At 40.1% G+C, this 13,751-nt stretch overlaps 1 protein-coding gene across 2 annotated transcripts in view; it reads left to right on the top strand.

Moving 5' to 3' along the window:
* Window positions 1-13,751, top strand: part of TNKS (tankyrase) — a 164,185-nt gene that overhangs the window by 94,895 nt on the left and 55,539 nt on the right. For both annotated transcript variants that reach the window (XM_084760366.1, XM_084760365.1), the window contains exons 4-5: window positions 2,485-2,521; window positions 3,249-3,324. In XM_084760366.1, the coding sequence (XP_084616492.1) occupies window positions 2,485-2,521; window positions 3,249-3,324 (113 nt within the window). The remainder of the gene's footprint in view (window positions 1-2,484; window positions 2,522-3,248; window positions 3,325-13,751) is intronic.

Genomic DNA, 13,751 nt, shown 5'->3' with positions numbered 1-13,751 from the left:
AGCCTGTGCAGAAAGAAATAATATTTTTTGCAAAAACAAGCATTTTGTTGAAAATAGCAAGCTGTGCATGATTAGGACTTTTGTGCAGGCAGACTTATTAGAACTATGAGGAGCCTGAATCCTTTGCAGTTTTGTTACTTAGCTTATTGGAATTATATTTCACTGTGACTTGAATTTCAGGAGTAGTTACTTGCAGTTCACGGTGTATATGTACATAGTGCAGAATGTCCACTGTGGAGCCTAGTATTTCATCCCTGTGTTCTGGTTGCCTTTCTTCCCAACAAAAGTGTACTGTTGTTAGTGTGGAGACGTCTTATCTAGGCAGTATACCTGAAGATACTTAGATACAGTGGATTTTGTACTCTTTCTGTTAAAACATCCAGCATGTCCTCTTGTGGTCCTTTCATGGAGTTGGTGTGGTTGCCCTGCAGATGACATTGGTTTGTCTAGGAAGAGTCAGAGTTTCCCTTCCTCTCTCAGGCATCTCCTTCTCTCTCACACTCCTTACCTGGAAGCCACTTGTTTCTTTAAAACTCGGCTTTTGTTTCTCTCTGCCAGAAAGGCCTCCCCATCGTACAGTTAACCTGTTAGTAATCCCAGTTACACTAGCCAATAAGCCCATAATAGGATTTCATAGGGTTTCCCTACACTCTACTGTAATCATTTGCTTACTTCTCTCTCTCCTTTAATAGGATAATATTCCTTGAAGTCAGAGATGGCAGTGTTGTCTTCAAAACTGGCATATATATATATATATATATATATATATATATATATATATATATATATATGCCTTTTGAATGCATGGGTGGCTTTTTTAGATCTATAATTAGCATTTATTTAGATTGTAATTGTTAAGGCTTTCTGGGTTTTAAATTTGACTTTATAACATCACATTCCTAATATGTTCAATTTCCATATTGCTGTTAAAAATGTTTAATAAAGATAAGTTTTTGGCCTGAAGATCCCATTTTACTTTTATGCAGTTAATTATTAAACAATCTGAACTACATTTTATAGGGAATTGGAAAGACTAGTTCTGTGATTCAGAAATTGTTCAATCTACCGTATGGAATTGGGGGTGCATAGAACTGGCTTTATGGGTATAGGATTCCCTTAATAACGTCTGTTTGAAAGCGTGGTTATAGTTTCTAGATTTTTAGCTAAGCTCCAATCCAAGAGACAAGACACCCGCGTTAATAGTGGACTACAGGACTCAAGTGGCCGCTCAGGGGCCTTGGCATTTTTGTAGTGTTGGCATTGAAGTAACTCAGTTTTGTAGCAAAATGCAAACAGGAAAAAAATGTATAATCGCAAATTATGGAGTATTTTAAAATAATTTCAGGTTATTATATAATTTTATTTAATCTAAAGTTTTCTTTTTTTAATGTATACCTGATACTTTAACTGAAGGATATTTTTAAAACAATTTGTATAATTATTTCTTTAATGATATTGCCAGCAGAGTCACTGCATTAGAGCTGAATCAGAATCCTGGCTGTTCTTTTTTATTTATTGAAGGACCAAACACAGCGTTGCTATTATTAAGGTTCCTTGTCCTTTAATTGAGCTTGCAAAAGAAACTTGTTAGCTCTTTAGTGCTCTAAGTAATCTCCTATGCAAGATTTGTAATTTCTATTTTCACAATGGTATATTTTGAAAAATCTGTTGTAAAAAGTAGAAGAGAGTAAAATTACCCATGTCCTAGCAGTTAGTTCCCTGCTCAGCTCATGAGACCTCTGCTTAGTAAGATTTCCTGTTGTTAAGACTTGGTGAGCAAGTATAGAGGTTACACAGCTTAGGTTATCGGTGCCGTGTAAGAATGTGCTCTCTGTTTTGGTTTTGGAGCACTGCCTCCAAGAGGCTCATAGCATTTGGTACGGAGTTCACGTATTTCTAGTCTACAGACCTTCCCTATCGAGGCGAAAAAGGATTTGTGGTTCTGATATTTACACTTTCTTTTTTCCTGCTATAAAGCTCAGTGATGGTAATTAATAATAAAATAAACTTTCCATGGCATTACAAATAAAACAGTTTTTTTTTTAATTTTTGGCTTTTTGAAGGCTAGTAATTTGTACCTTTAAAGAACCACATTATGTTGCTTTTGTCTCAGAATGTATTATGCTTCACAAGTATACTGTGACAGCCTGAATACAAACCGGGGGGAAGGGACATTGTCTTGAGCTGGCATGCCGTTATCAGAGGGAATGTGTTCCTGGACGCGAGGTTTAGCGTTCATTGGTTGTCTGAAGAAAGCTATTTCATCTGAGGATTGGACAAGAAGCTGCGTCAATTTGCTGCCCGTCTCCAAGGCACTGGTGATGCTGCCTTCACAAGCTGGCTAACGTCACGGCTCCATCACCCAGCGGGGTGTGGACTCTCTTTTTCTGTTCTTCTCTATTTAATTCTCTGTTTGCTGCCTACTGCATTTCTTAATCTGTCTTCTGCCAAATGCTAACAGCATGATATTTTGCAATCATTTAGGTGAATACAAAAAAGACGAACTCCTAGAAGCTGCTAGGTAAGTGATTCCATTCATTTTAAGTGATTATAATGCATTGGGGGGGGGGGCACAGGTAGAGGAGTGTACAGATTTATAACGTGTTCGTGTCTTGCTTGGGCTTTAAGGGATAGTGAGGGTAAAACCTACTTAGTCTTTGTGCACTTTATTTTACATTGTTAGTGTGCAGAATGACAGAATCTTTCACTATGCTGAGCGGTGTAAGGCTAATTTTATTTGTAACATATCTCGAGGTACTACCTGCAGACCTTTCAAAAGATATTCTTGGAGTGTTTATATGCCTATAGCTTTCTTTTGCTTTGAAGATTTTTTTTTCCTATCCAAGCTTGAAGGAGAGACATAAAGTAAACGTTAAAATTCTCAGCTATTTTGTTGTTGTTGGTGGTGGTGGTGGTGATGATGGTGGTGATTTATAATTTAATTGATTACCTTTTTATAGAATTTGTATTTTTAAACTCAAATGTTTTAGATCATTTTTTCAGAATAAAGTTTGTTTGTAATTAAAATAACTATGTAGGTAAATTGTTATGTGTAGAAAGCTACATCACCCAAGATACCATGCCACCACGTAATTAACAGGAATTATGTTAGCTGAAATAAATATTGTAGACATGCATTGTGATCCATATTTAAAAATTAAAGCAAAATCCTTGTTTTCCACTCCTAGTGAAAATATTCATAAGAAGCACTATAATATTACAGATATTAACTTACTGCCTTTTTATAGGAGTGGTAATGAAGAAAAACTAATGGCTTTACTGACTCCTCTAAATGTGAATTGCCATGCAAGTGATGGGCGAAAGGTAAGTTATTTAAATGTTTCCTCGTCCAATAATTTCTTCTTGCTTTACAATATAATTGTATTCAGTATGGTCTGTGTACATGTTTATTCGTACATATTTGTAGCCGTTTTTACTGGCATCCTTGCACTGTAAATGAAATGCTGCTCTCTTGCTGGTGGTCGTGACAGACTCCCAGGGAAGCATGGGTCTTAAGTGAGCTTCCCTCTTAAATGTCAGGCACTGAAAGTTGTTTGTTACATGAACTGCACACAGTGGTTTTGTAATAAAATTAACAGTGTGCTTTCTGTGTGCCGTAATGGAAAAAATATTTATCTTTGTTAGGACATAAGCGTTTTTAATTTATTTGGTAGGTTTGTCTGCTAAGTATCAACACTTTTTCTATCAAAAGTGAGAAACTGTTAATGATTTTTTTAGATCTCCATAACAGTTCTACTTTTTAAAAAACTTAATTATAGCATATTGTAAGAAAATAGATTAAAAGAGAAATATTCTGCATCAAGATACACTTGTCATAAGGTAATGTATAAATGCGCAGCTAGCAGCCTCATTGTCGGCTCTGTATTCATGCTGAATAGAGAATGAAATGTAATGTGTTTCAGACTGTGGTAATTGACTGCAAAGTTTTGCAGTGACTAATCTGGTAGATGGAAAGAACCCCAGAATAGTCTCTACTGCTCCAAACTAGCAAATCCACTGAGTACTCTTCTCACTCTGCGGAGCTGATTTTAAAGGGTAGCTGCTCATGTCTCCTGCAGTTTTGGAGTTGCTTTTGGGATTTTAACCCCCATGAGTACTTTGCACTCCATGTTTTGTTTGGATCGTCTGAGTAGGTCAAGTTGCTCCTCTCACAGTGTGGGTGAGAGCCTGTCGCATCTGTAGTACGTGCAGCTGTGGACGTAGACAAACCTAGAGCCAGCTTCCTTGAGTTCTCTGTATCCATTTTGGTCCTGGGAAGTTGGTTACTATAGCAGGAGATGAAATCACCATCCCAGCTTCATCCCCAGATTTCAGCCTTTATGCTGGACAGCCCCGTCCTCTCTCCTAGGGATATAAGTCTCTCCTCCTCGTACCTGGGACCAGTGTCCTTGCCCAAGTTCTATGGCTCCTTTTCTGCAGTAGCCATAGGGTTTTCCCACAGACTTCCTTACGTTGTGCTTCTGCTTCCACGTCTGTCTTCTGCTATTCCGTTCGGGTTCTGTATTTTGCACAGGATCAAGCCTGGCATCTAGCTGCAGCTCAGAGTATTAGTCTGGTTCACTGACAAACATGATTTTAGCCCTCAAGTGAGAAAATCACCTCTACTACTCATGCTATTTAAAAAATTAGATCCATGGTGTGTGAATGAGAGATTATATGCTTTCTGTTGGTTTTACTTTGTATTCTATTTATTTCTGGAGAGTTAAGGAAGAACCATATTATTTTCATGTGGAAGACATCTTTAGGAACATACCTGAGATATCACACTGAAGGATTTCTGCTGAAATAATACAATAATATTCTAAAAATATACACTTAACACATTTATACATTATCAGAGTTTTTAAATTAAATCAGGTAATGAAAGAAAATTAAATAGACATCAATTGGGTTTTATTGTAATGCTTATATTTATTAATTATAAAGACTCATTCACAGTTCACAATTGCCATCTGTATATGAAACACAAGATTGTATACATAAAGGTTGGTAATATTTATGTTTCGATTTCTATCCTCACGTATGGCACAGAGTGATTCTTATTATCATGCACCAGTGTGTAAAGCCACAAGCGGAATTGTCAATGCTAGTGGAGATTGCTGTGCACTGCTCTGGTTATGGCAGTGCTGTTTGCTTTCTTAGAGTAGGTATCAAGAAAATATGTAAGTGAATCCAAGCTGATAAATTATAAGTTACTCTCTCAGATTTTATATGTATATCTGTGTTTACTAGAATCAGGGAACCTGTTTTTACAAAATAAAAGAATGAAGGTATGTTTTATGTGCAGCTAAGTTAGTGAAGTATTTAACATTTTACCTCTTGGCTTTTGTGTTAGAAGGGGTCATACAATCAAATACTGTTTTCAGAGGACCTTCAAAACACTGCTAAGGCTGAGCTGATTTTGTCCTTAGTTTTCATAGTTCTTGGTTTGTAAGTTTCAAAGGCCCATAGAAATGTAAATTCACAAGTAGTTTTAGAAAGAAATATTTCTTATACAGTGACTTGTGGGTGGACAATTGCTTAGAGATGTGTAGGGCATGAGATTTTAGCATTCTTCTTAATGTTGTGTGTGCAATCACACCCTAGCGTAAGTTTGTTCTGTTTGTGTTACTGTGCCTTGGTGACCTGGTAGGTTCCTGTCAGTGGTTAGTGTTTGGATTTCCCACGGATGGATGTCTGTTTCTCCAGCCTCCAGAGCCCTGAGTGTTTCGGTGCAACAGGGAGGCTCTGCCCTCTTTGCCCTGTTGTGCTTTGCGGTCAGTCTTATCAAAAGGCAAAATCGCCGCACGTTTAAAGCTCGACACTGCACTCCCAGCAACTTGAAGAAGCCGAGGCAGGAGATTGGAAATTTGCAGGGCCAGCCTGGTCTACATAATGAAGTCCTATTTTTTAAAAAAATATTTGTTTATTTATGTGAGTGTTCTGTTTGCATGTATGACAGAAGAGGGCGCCAAACCCCATTATAGATGGTTGTGAGCCACCATGTGGTTGCTGGGAATTGAACTCAGGACCTCTGGAAGTGCAGCCAGCGCTCTTAACCTCTCAGCCATCTCTCCAGCCCATGAAACCCTATCTTAAAAAGAGGAAAAAAACTGTTTAAGCGTTTTGCTGAGCTGAGCAGGGGAGGGTTGCTTTGTGGACAGAAAAGAGCAGGAGAGAAACCACCAGAACAGCAAGTGCATGCATGGGGAGGTCAAGGGGACTTTTTTTTTTTTTTTAAGGACCAGGTATCATTGTCCTTCTGGGGCTGACCTGAAACCACAGGTTGGCCTGTGACTCACAGAGGCCTGCCTGCTTCTGCTTCTCTAACACTGGGGTTAAAGGTTATGTGCCACCAAACTTCTTTTTTTAAGTGAGAAATCTCTCTTTACATAACAAAATGGGTACAATGGGATTACATTGTGTGTTTCTGAGAGAGAATTATGTGTGTCTTTCTGCACCCACTCCTGTTGCTGCTTTGATGTCACATACAAAAAAGTGGCTAATATTTGATGTTTTAGGAGAGGGAGGGGTTGCATGCCTTTAATCCCAGCACTTGGGAGGTAGAGCCAGGGCTACACAGAGAAACCTTGTCTCAAAGAGCCAAGCCCTCCCAGCCACCACCCCCCCCCCAAAAAAAAAAGAAAGAAAAGTTTAATATTGGGAGCTGGAAAAATGGCTCATCAGTTTCGCACTGGCTGCTTTTTCAGAGGTCCTGAGTTCAATTCCCACATCCACGTGGTGGCTCACAACTGTCTGTAATTAACCAATGGGATCTGATTCCCTCTTCTGGTCTGCAGGTGTACATGCAATAAATCTGTCTTTTAAAAAAAAAATGCATTACTAGAGTTCCTGAGGTTTCAGGGTTTTTTTTCTTGCTTCTAACATGTATTTACTCAACAGAAATAAATGAGTAATAGAGTGATTGAGATATTGCCGTAGATGTTGAAACTGATGCACTAAAAAGTTTTAATAATCCTTATTATATGGTAGTTATGAAGTAGAGAGTTAAGAAGAGGTTTTTTTCCTTGTCTAGGCTTTTTATGACATTAATATTTAGACATCTGTAAGAATCCACAAATTCGCTGAGCACAGTGGCACATGCTTGTAATCCCCGCACTCAGGGAGGCAGAGGCAGGTGGATCTCTGTGAGTTCCAGAACAGACAAGGCTACACAGAGAGGGAAAAAACATACAAACAAACAAACAAACAAGAATACATAAATTTACAAATGTGCAACTGGGAACCAGAATAAAATTAGAAAATTGGATTGTCTTGTGTGTCAGATGCAACTGAAAATATTTGCTCCCCTAACAAATAATGACTGAGAGTCTGAGAATAGAAAAGTAAAGCCATTAGAACAGCTGTGGTTTAGAGAAGTGGCCCACGATTAAGAGCACGTACTGTCTTACAGAAGACTAGAGTTTGGTCCCCAGCACCCACATTGAGTTACTAACTGCCCAGACCTCAAGCTCAAGAGGATCTGATGCCCTTCCTTCCCTCACACACACACACCATACACATACTCACACACACCCGCTGCAGAGATGGTCTAGTGTTTAAGAATGCTAACTCCTCTTCAAAATGGACCTGGATATGGTTCCCAGCACCTACACGATGAGTCACAATTACCTGCAACTGTTCTAGGGAGGCCTTCACAAGCTGCCACATGCATGTGATGCACATATGCTCATATAGGCTAGCACATACACACAAATAAAAAGTAAATAAACCTTTAAAATCTATTTGATATGTAAATCAATGGGAAACCATGTAGAATTTAATAGCGTGCCTTGAAAACACCATGAAGAAAACATGGTAAACTTGAAAGAGCAAATAGACTGAGACCAGAGAATGGTTCGTGCCCTTGGCTCTTCCGTTTCCACAGTGTGACTGTGGAGTTTCCAGTTATTTATAAATGTTGATACTTGTTCCATTGCATAAGACATTTGAGAGGGTTAAGCCAGTATGCATGGGACAGTTTGAACACACATGATAACCACAAATCAAATCTACTCCTTTGATACATTTTTGAAGTCTCTGAATATACTTTGATATTAAAAATTAGTACATGGCTAAAATTATGCCATTATGCTAATGTTGATTTGACTTCCATAAAGTATGTTCAGTAAAGCACAGAAGAAAAAATTAGTATAAGTAGTTTTGTTTTGTTTTTTATATGATTAAATTGGGGTTGTATGCATTCATTTGTCCTGCTGTAAGTAGAATTTCTCATTCTCCATCAACAGTCCCTTCCCTCCCTTCATGTGCACCATGCTTTAGCAGGATTATGCAGGTGTTGCATGGTATCTTTCTTACTTAGGCTTTTATTCCCTTCCCGCATTGACTCTGATCTTAGATGGGAACTACTTTGACAATGCAATAAAAAGGAAGTGGTATTTATTCTAGACAAACCCTGGGATAGTTTGGCTGCTGGTTTTTTGGAATTCTCGTTCTTGAAATTCAGCTGCCAGGCCATGAGGAATGGTACCAGTCACAAGAAGAGGTCCGTGTAAAACACTGAGTCCCCAGACAGGCTCGGAAGCAGTGGGGACTGACTAGGTCTCACGGCCAGGGGAGAAGAAAGGGAAAGTGCACCTTTTCCTACCTAGGCAAAGCTGCTTGATAGCTGCTGAGACTTACCTGTTCACAGTCCCTGGAAGACTTGGGGATTTAAAAATATGCCACCAAAATATATTCACTTCCTAAGATACGTCCACCTGTTTTGAGTTGGTGTCTTAAAATAATTTTTCTCCTCTTGGCAAAGAAATAACTTCATGTATATTTTTGAGGTCATGGGATTATGGGAGAAAGTAAGGACTTAAAGCTAGGTGACAGATGTTAACTGTTATCAGTTAAATGGTCACACCAAATTTTAATATATTCTTGAGGTCCCAATTTTTTTCAGCCTAAACAGCAAAGTTTTTGAGCCATGTGTACTTTTCAGTTTTAATATCCCAAAATTGTAATAAATTGTGTTGCTTATATTTCAACTGTTACCAGTAATACTAAGTTGGACTGCTTAGGAATCTGTAGCTTCAAGCTCGAGAGATAGCTCAGCAATTAAGAGCTCTTTCTGCTCTTCCGGAAGTCGTGAGTTCAATTCCTAGAAACCACATGGTGGCTCACAACCATCTATACCGTCTAACACAGGTGTACATAAAGACAGAGCACATGCACACGCGCACGCACACACAACACGCATACACACACACACAAAATAAAGACATTTTTTAAAAAGAATTTGTAGCTTCACAGTGGGTAGAACACATATGGTCTACTGGCTGGTTTTGTGTCAGTTTGACACAAGCTAGAGTCAGCAGAGAGGGAGTCTCAGTTTAGGAGATGCCTCCATGAGATCCAACTGTGGGGCATTTTCTCAATTAGTGATTGATGGGGGGAGGACCCAGCCCATGGTGGGTGGTGTCGTCCCTAGCCTGATGATCCTGGGTTCTATAAGAAAACAGGCTGGGTAAACCATGAAGAGCAAGCCAGGGAGCAGCACTCCTCCATGGCCTCTGCATCAGCTCCTGCTTGCAGGCCCAGCTCTGCTTGAGTTCCTGTGCTGACTTCCTCCACTGATGAGCTGTGATATGGAAGTATAAGCCAAACAAGCCCTTTCCTCCCCAGCTTGCTGTTTGGTCATGGTGCTTCATCACAGCAAGAGAAACCTAACTAAGACAGTGGTATCTGGAAAAACTTCATGTCAGCCCTCCTCCTCCATCTGAAAGAGATAACATTATCTAGGGACATAGCCTTGGCTTCTCCAGCCCTTGCTGCCCTCTGTATCATCCTCATTCTTGCCAAATCTTGGTAGGTAAAGGTCATACCATTTTCCAAATCCCCAGTTCTATGGGCTTATAGTTGAGATGTTATTTGGGATCGAGATGTTATTTGGGATCGTGGAAGGTCGGAACTCATTAAGTCTGCATCAGGGACCTCTTCAAGTCCTGCAGGTTAATTATGTGTCTAATCAAAGCACTTCTGTAGGGCAGCTCTTGCTGAGCTGAGTATGCCTCACCGTAATGCAGAAACACCTTATAGCATTTTTTTCTTGCATATTTATGTTGGGATACAGTATATAAAATTTTTATGTTTGTGTATATTCATTTCTGTGACAACAAGGGCTTGAAAATGTCTTTTTGATTTTTCTTTAGATAATTACTTTTGCTAAAAAGATCTCTTTTGTCAAATGAAACATTTCTATAGTGTTATTAGTAACTGTGTCAACAAAGCTATTTCTCTCACTAAGAAAATCATTTTTAGTAGAAGGGAACCCAGTGTTGAAAGGAAGCTGGTAAAACAGTGTGTCCTGACCTTAGCTTCCTGCAGTCTTCCACGTGAGCTGAGTAATGAGAAAGGAGTGAGTGCTGAATCATTTAGCCGTGTGAGTCAGGATTACAATTTTATTAGAAGTTGTGTTCAAAAGTGCTACTACATCTGCTCTACAGATTGTTAGAATCTAAGTTTATAGGGTGTTTCTCTTCTACCCTTATAAATTATTAAACATTACATGATAAAGATAATCTAAGACATGCTAAGGATCCTGACTAGGAACAATCTGGCTTGAGCAGAATGGCCAGTTAGGAAAACACTCAACACGCTCAGTATTCTGCAGAAAGTTCTTCAGGGATGAGCCTGTGTCTAAGAAGCACCACTCAGTGTACAAGCTGTTGAGAAGCAGCAAGAACAAAAAGAAGAGCACGGAGAAACATAAGAACTCTGTATTTATCCGTGCTGTGTGTGCACTGCTGCGGGCACGTGTGGACAGTAGAGGATGATGCCTTCTGCTATGGTTTTCTTTCTGAGACAGGGTCTCTCAGTGAACCTGGAGCTTGCTGTTCAAGTAGACTGGCTGGCTACTTGTTTCATTTTAATATTTTAAAATTTTATTATCGTTGTTGTGTGTAGGTGTTTTACCTACATGCATATCTGTGCACCCACAGAGGCCAGAAGAGGGAATTGGATTCTCTGTACTGGAATTACAGATGGTTGTGAGCTGCCATATGGGTGCTAAGAATGAACCTGGGTAAACTGAGCTAGTGGCTCTTAACTGCTGAGCTGTCTCTCCAGCCCCTAGCCCTTATTTTAGAGACAAGGTCTTACTGTACAGCCTGGCTCGCCTAGACCTGGCTACTTAGACCATGCTGGCCCCAACTCCAGAAATCCTCCTGCCTCCACTTCCTTAGTGCTGGGATTAAAGGTGCTTGCTACCACATCTGGCTAAATTAGCATTCTTAAAGCAGTTACCTGGCCAGTTACAATGTAAACTACTAATTTCTCAGTCTACAAATATATGACTTAGCTGGTATCTTAGTTATCTTTGACTTCATGGCATTGATAACAGCACAGAAGGCCCAACACTTTTTTCTCACCATTTGGGAGGCTATCAAGTGTAAGGTCAAGGTGCCCCCATGTTTGATTGCTGCTGAGAGTCTGACCCTGCCTGCCTTCTCACCAGGTGCTCACATGCCAGACTGAAGGCAAGCACCTGTCTCTTCTTAGGCCACACATCACTTCATAGGGTCTGCAGCCCATGACTTCAGTGAAGCCTTATTACTTCCTGCCATTTTAAGAGTGGCCTTCAGCCTCGGAATTTAAGGGAGTTACAAATAGCCTAATATCTGTGCTTGTTTACTCATAAAGAATGTAAATTTTCAAAAAAACTTTGTTGTTGTCTTTTACGTGAATAGTCATATCCTTAATCATTCAAGTGTTTCTGCTTTAAGAATGACAGTGGTGGGCTGGAGAGATGGCTCAGTGGTTAAGAGCATGGTCTGCTCTACCAGAGGTCCTGAGTTCAATTCCCAGCAACCACATAGTGCCTCACAACCATCTGTAATGAGATCTGGTGCCCTCTTCTGGCCTGTAGGTGTACCAGGCAGAAAATTGTATACATAATAAATAAATCTTAAAAAAAAAAAAAAAAAAGAATGACATTGGTTTTAAGATTCAAAACTATAACTGACATATATAAATAGTAAAAATGCTTACTTCAGTATGCAGACTAGAAAGTTTGGAAGCAGACTAATTCTAAATGTATTATTTTCCTTTTGTAACTCCGACATTTTATATTGCAATACAATATTCTTGCATACCATAAAAATACCAGAGAAAATAAACTGCCTTTATAGGGGGCTCAGTACCTGTTGGCAGTGGGTGAGAAGGCTATAACTGAGGACAGCTGGGGCCTCTGCCTCTGACACCCTTGAACTGCTGCACTCACTACATGAATAGATCCCAGAATAGCAAGGATGTCATAACTGAAGGAACCTTGAGGTAGCAACATATCTCCACCATCCTAAAGGCCTTCACAGCTTCACAGCAGCTCAAGGAAGCCCCTGTTTCCTGGCATCTGCTTACCATGACTACCTACCCAGCTAGTGTAAATGGAGTGGGATCTGTGTCCTCACAGATCACCAGTAATGCCTACCTATCCAGCTAGTATAAAGGGAGTCATCCCATGTGTCCTCACAGATCGCTGGTAATTGCAATTTGAATTTGTCTTTTACAAAACGAGGTATCTGTCTACTATAAATTATTTAGAACTTTTTGTAAGATCCGTATTATTCTTTTGTATATGTATGTGTGCCTGTGGAGCCAGCAGAGGCTAGCTGAAGTTACAGGAGGTTCCAGGCCATCTGAGGTGGTGCTAGGGAGTGGCCTGGGGTCCTGGGAGAGCAGCAAGCACTCTCCACTGCTGAGCCATCTCTCCAGCTCCAGCTCCAGCCCAACCCCACTCCCTACTCCCATTGCTTAGAACTTTTGATGCATGAGAACCTAAGGTTGCAGATTTTATTTATTAGAAGAAACACACCGCTGAGGATATGGCTCATCAGTGCAGCACTTGTCTGGGCTGTGTAATGCCATGAGTGTAGTTCCTAGCACCACACCCAGAGGGGAAAAGGCCAGCCTACCGAGCATGGTGGCGCATGCCTTTAATCCCAGCACTCGGGAGGCAGAGGCAGGAGGATCTCTTGTGAGTTCGAAGCCAGCCTAGTCTACAAAGGAAGTCCAGGACAGCCAAGGCTACACAGAGAAACCCTGTCTTGAAAAACAAACAGGAAAAAAAAAAAGGAGAGTCAAAAGTAGTTATGTGAATTTTGGGAGTGTGAAGTTTTTCTCCTTAAAACACAAAATAGCGAGGTACCCTCAGACCAGCAAGCCTGGTTTGCTGGCTGTTTCTTACTGCACGCTGTAAAGCTAGAGCTACACTTTGAGAACTCTTGAGCTCTCCTTCTCTCTCCCCTTTCGAACTCTGTAAGAGGATGCTAGAAAACTGTCCATCCATATAGTTGCCTCCTTTAGCTGATTCTGGACTCTGAAGTTAAAAAGAAAGACTGAAATGGCCCCTGGCTGAAGAGTCTCCTTGGTATTTCCATGCTGATGATGCTAAGCTAAATCATACATGTAAAATATAGTCTTCATATCCTTATTTTTAAAATACTTTTAAAATTAATCTTTCTAAGAATACTGAGGTTTCAATCGAAGGCGCCTTCTTCATGCTAGGCTGGTCCTCCACAATAGGTATATAGCCTCAGCTCTCTTTTGATCTTAAGGTGGGAGTCTTGCTAAGTTACTCAGGCTGGCCTTGAACTTGCAGGCCTCGTGCCTCTAAGACACACTTTGAATTTAAGGTAGTTGGAATGTAGAATAGTTGTTTTATAAAGTACCTCATAGTCCTAGAATGTTGAATTCAGATCTTTGCACCCATTCTAAAGATGAGTGTGTTCCTTTGGAAGAAGGCTCCC

This window comes from Acomys minous (assembly GCF_964271855.1).
Source record: "Acomys minous genome assembly, chromosome: 15".
NCBI lineage: Eukaryota > Metazoa > Chordata > Mammalia > Rodentia > Muridae > Acomys > Acomys minous.
Note: the sequence above shows the minus strand (reverse complement) of the source record. Positions and strands in the feature narration are given on the sequence as shown.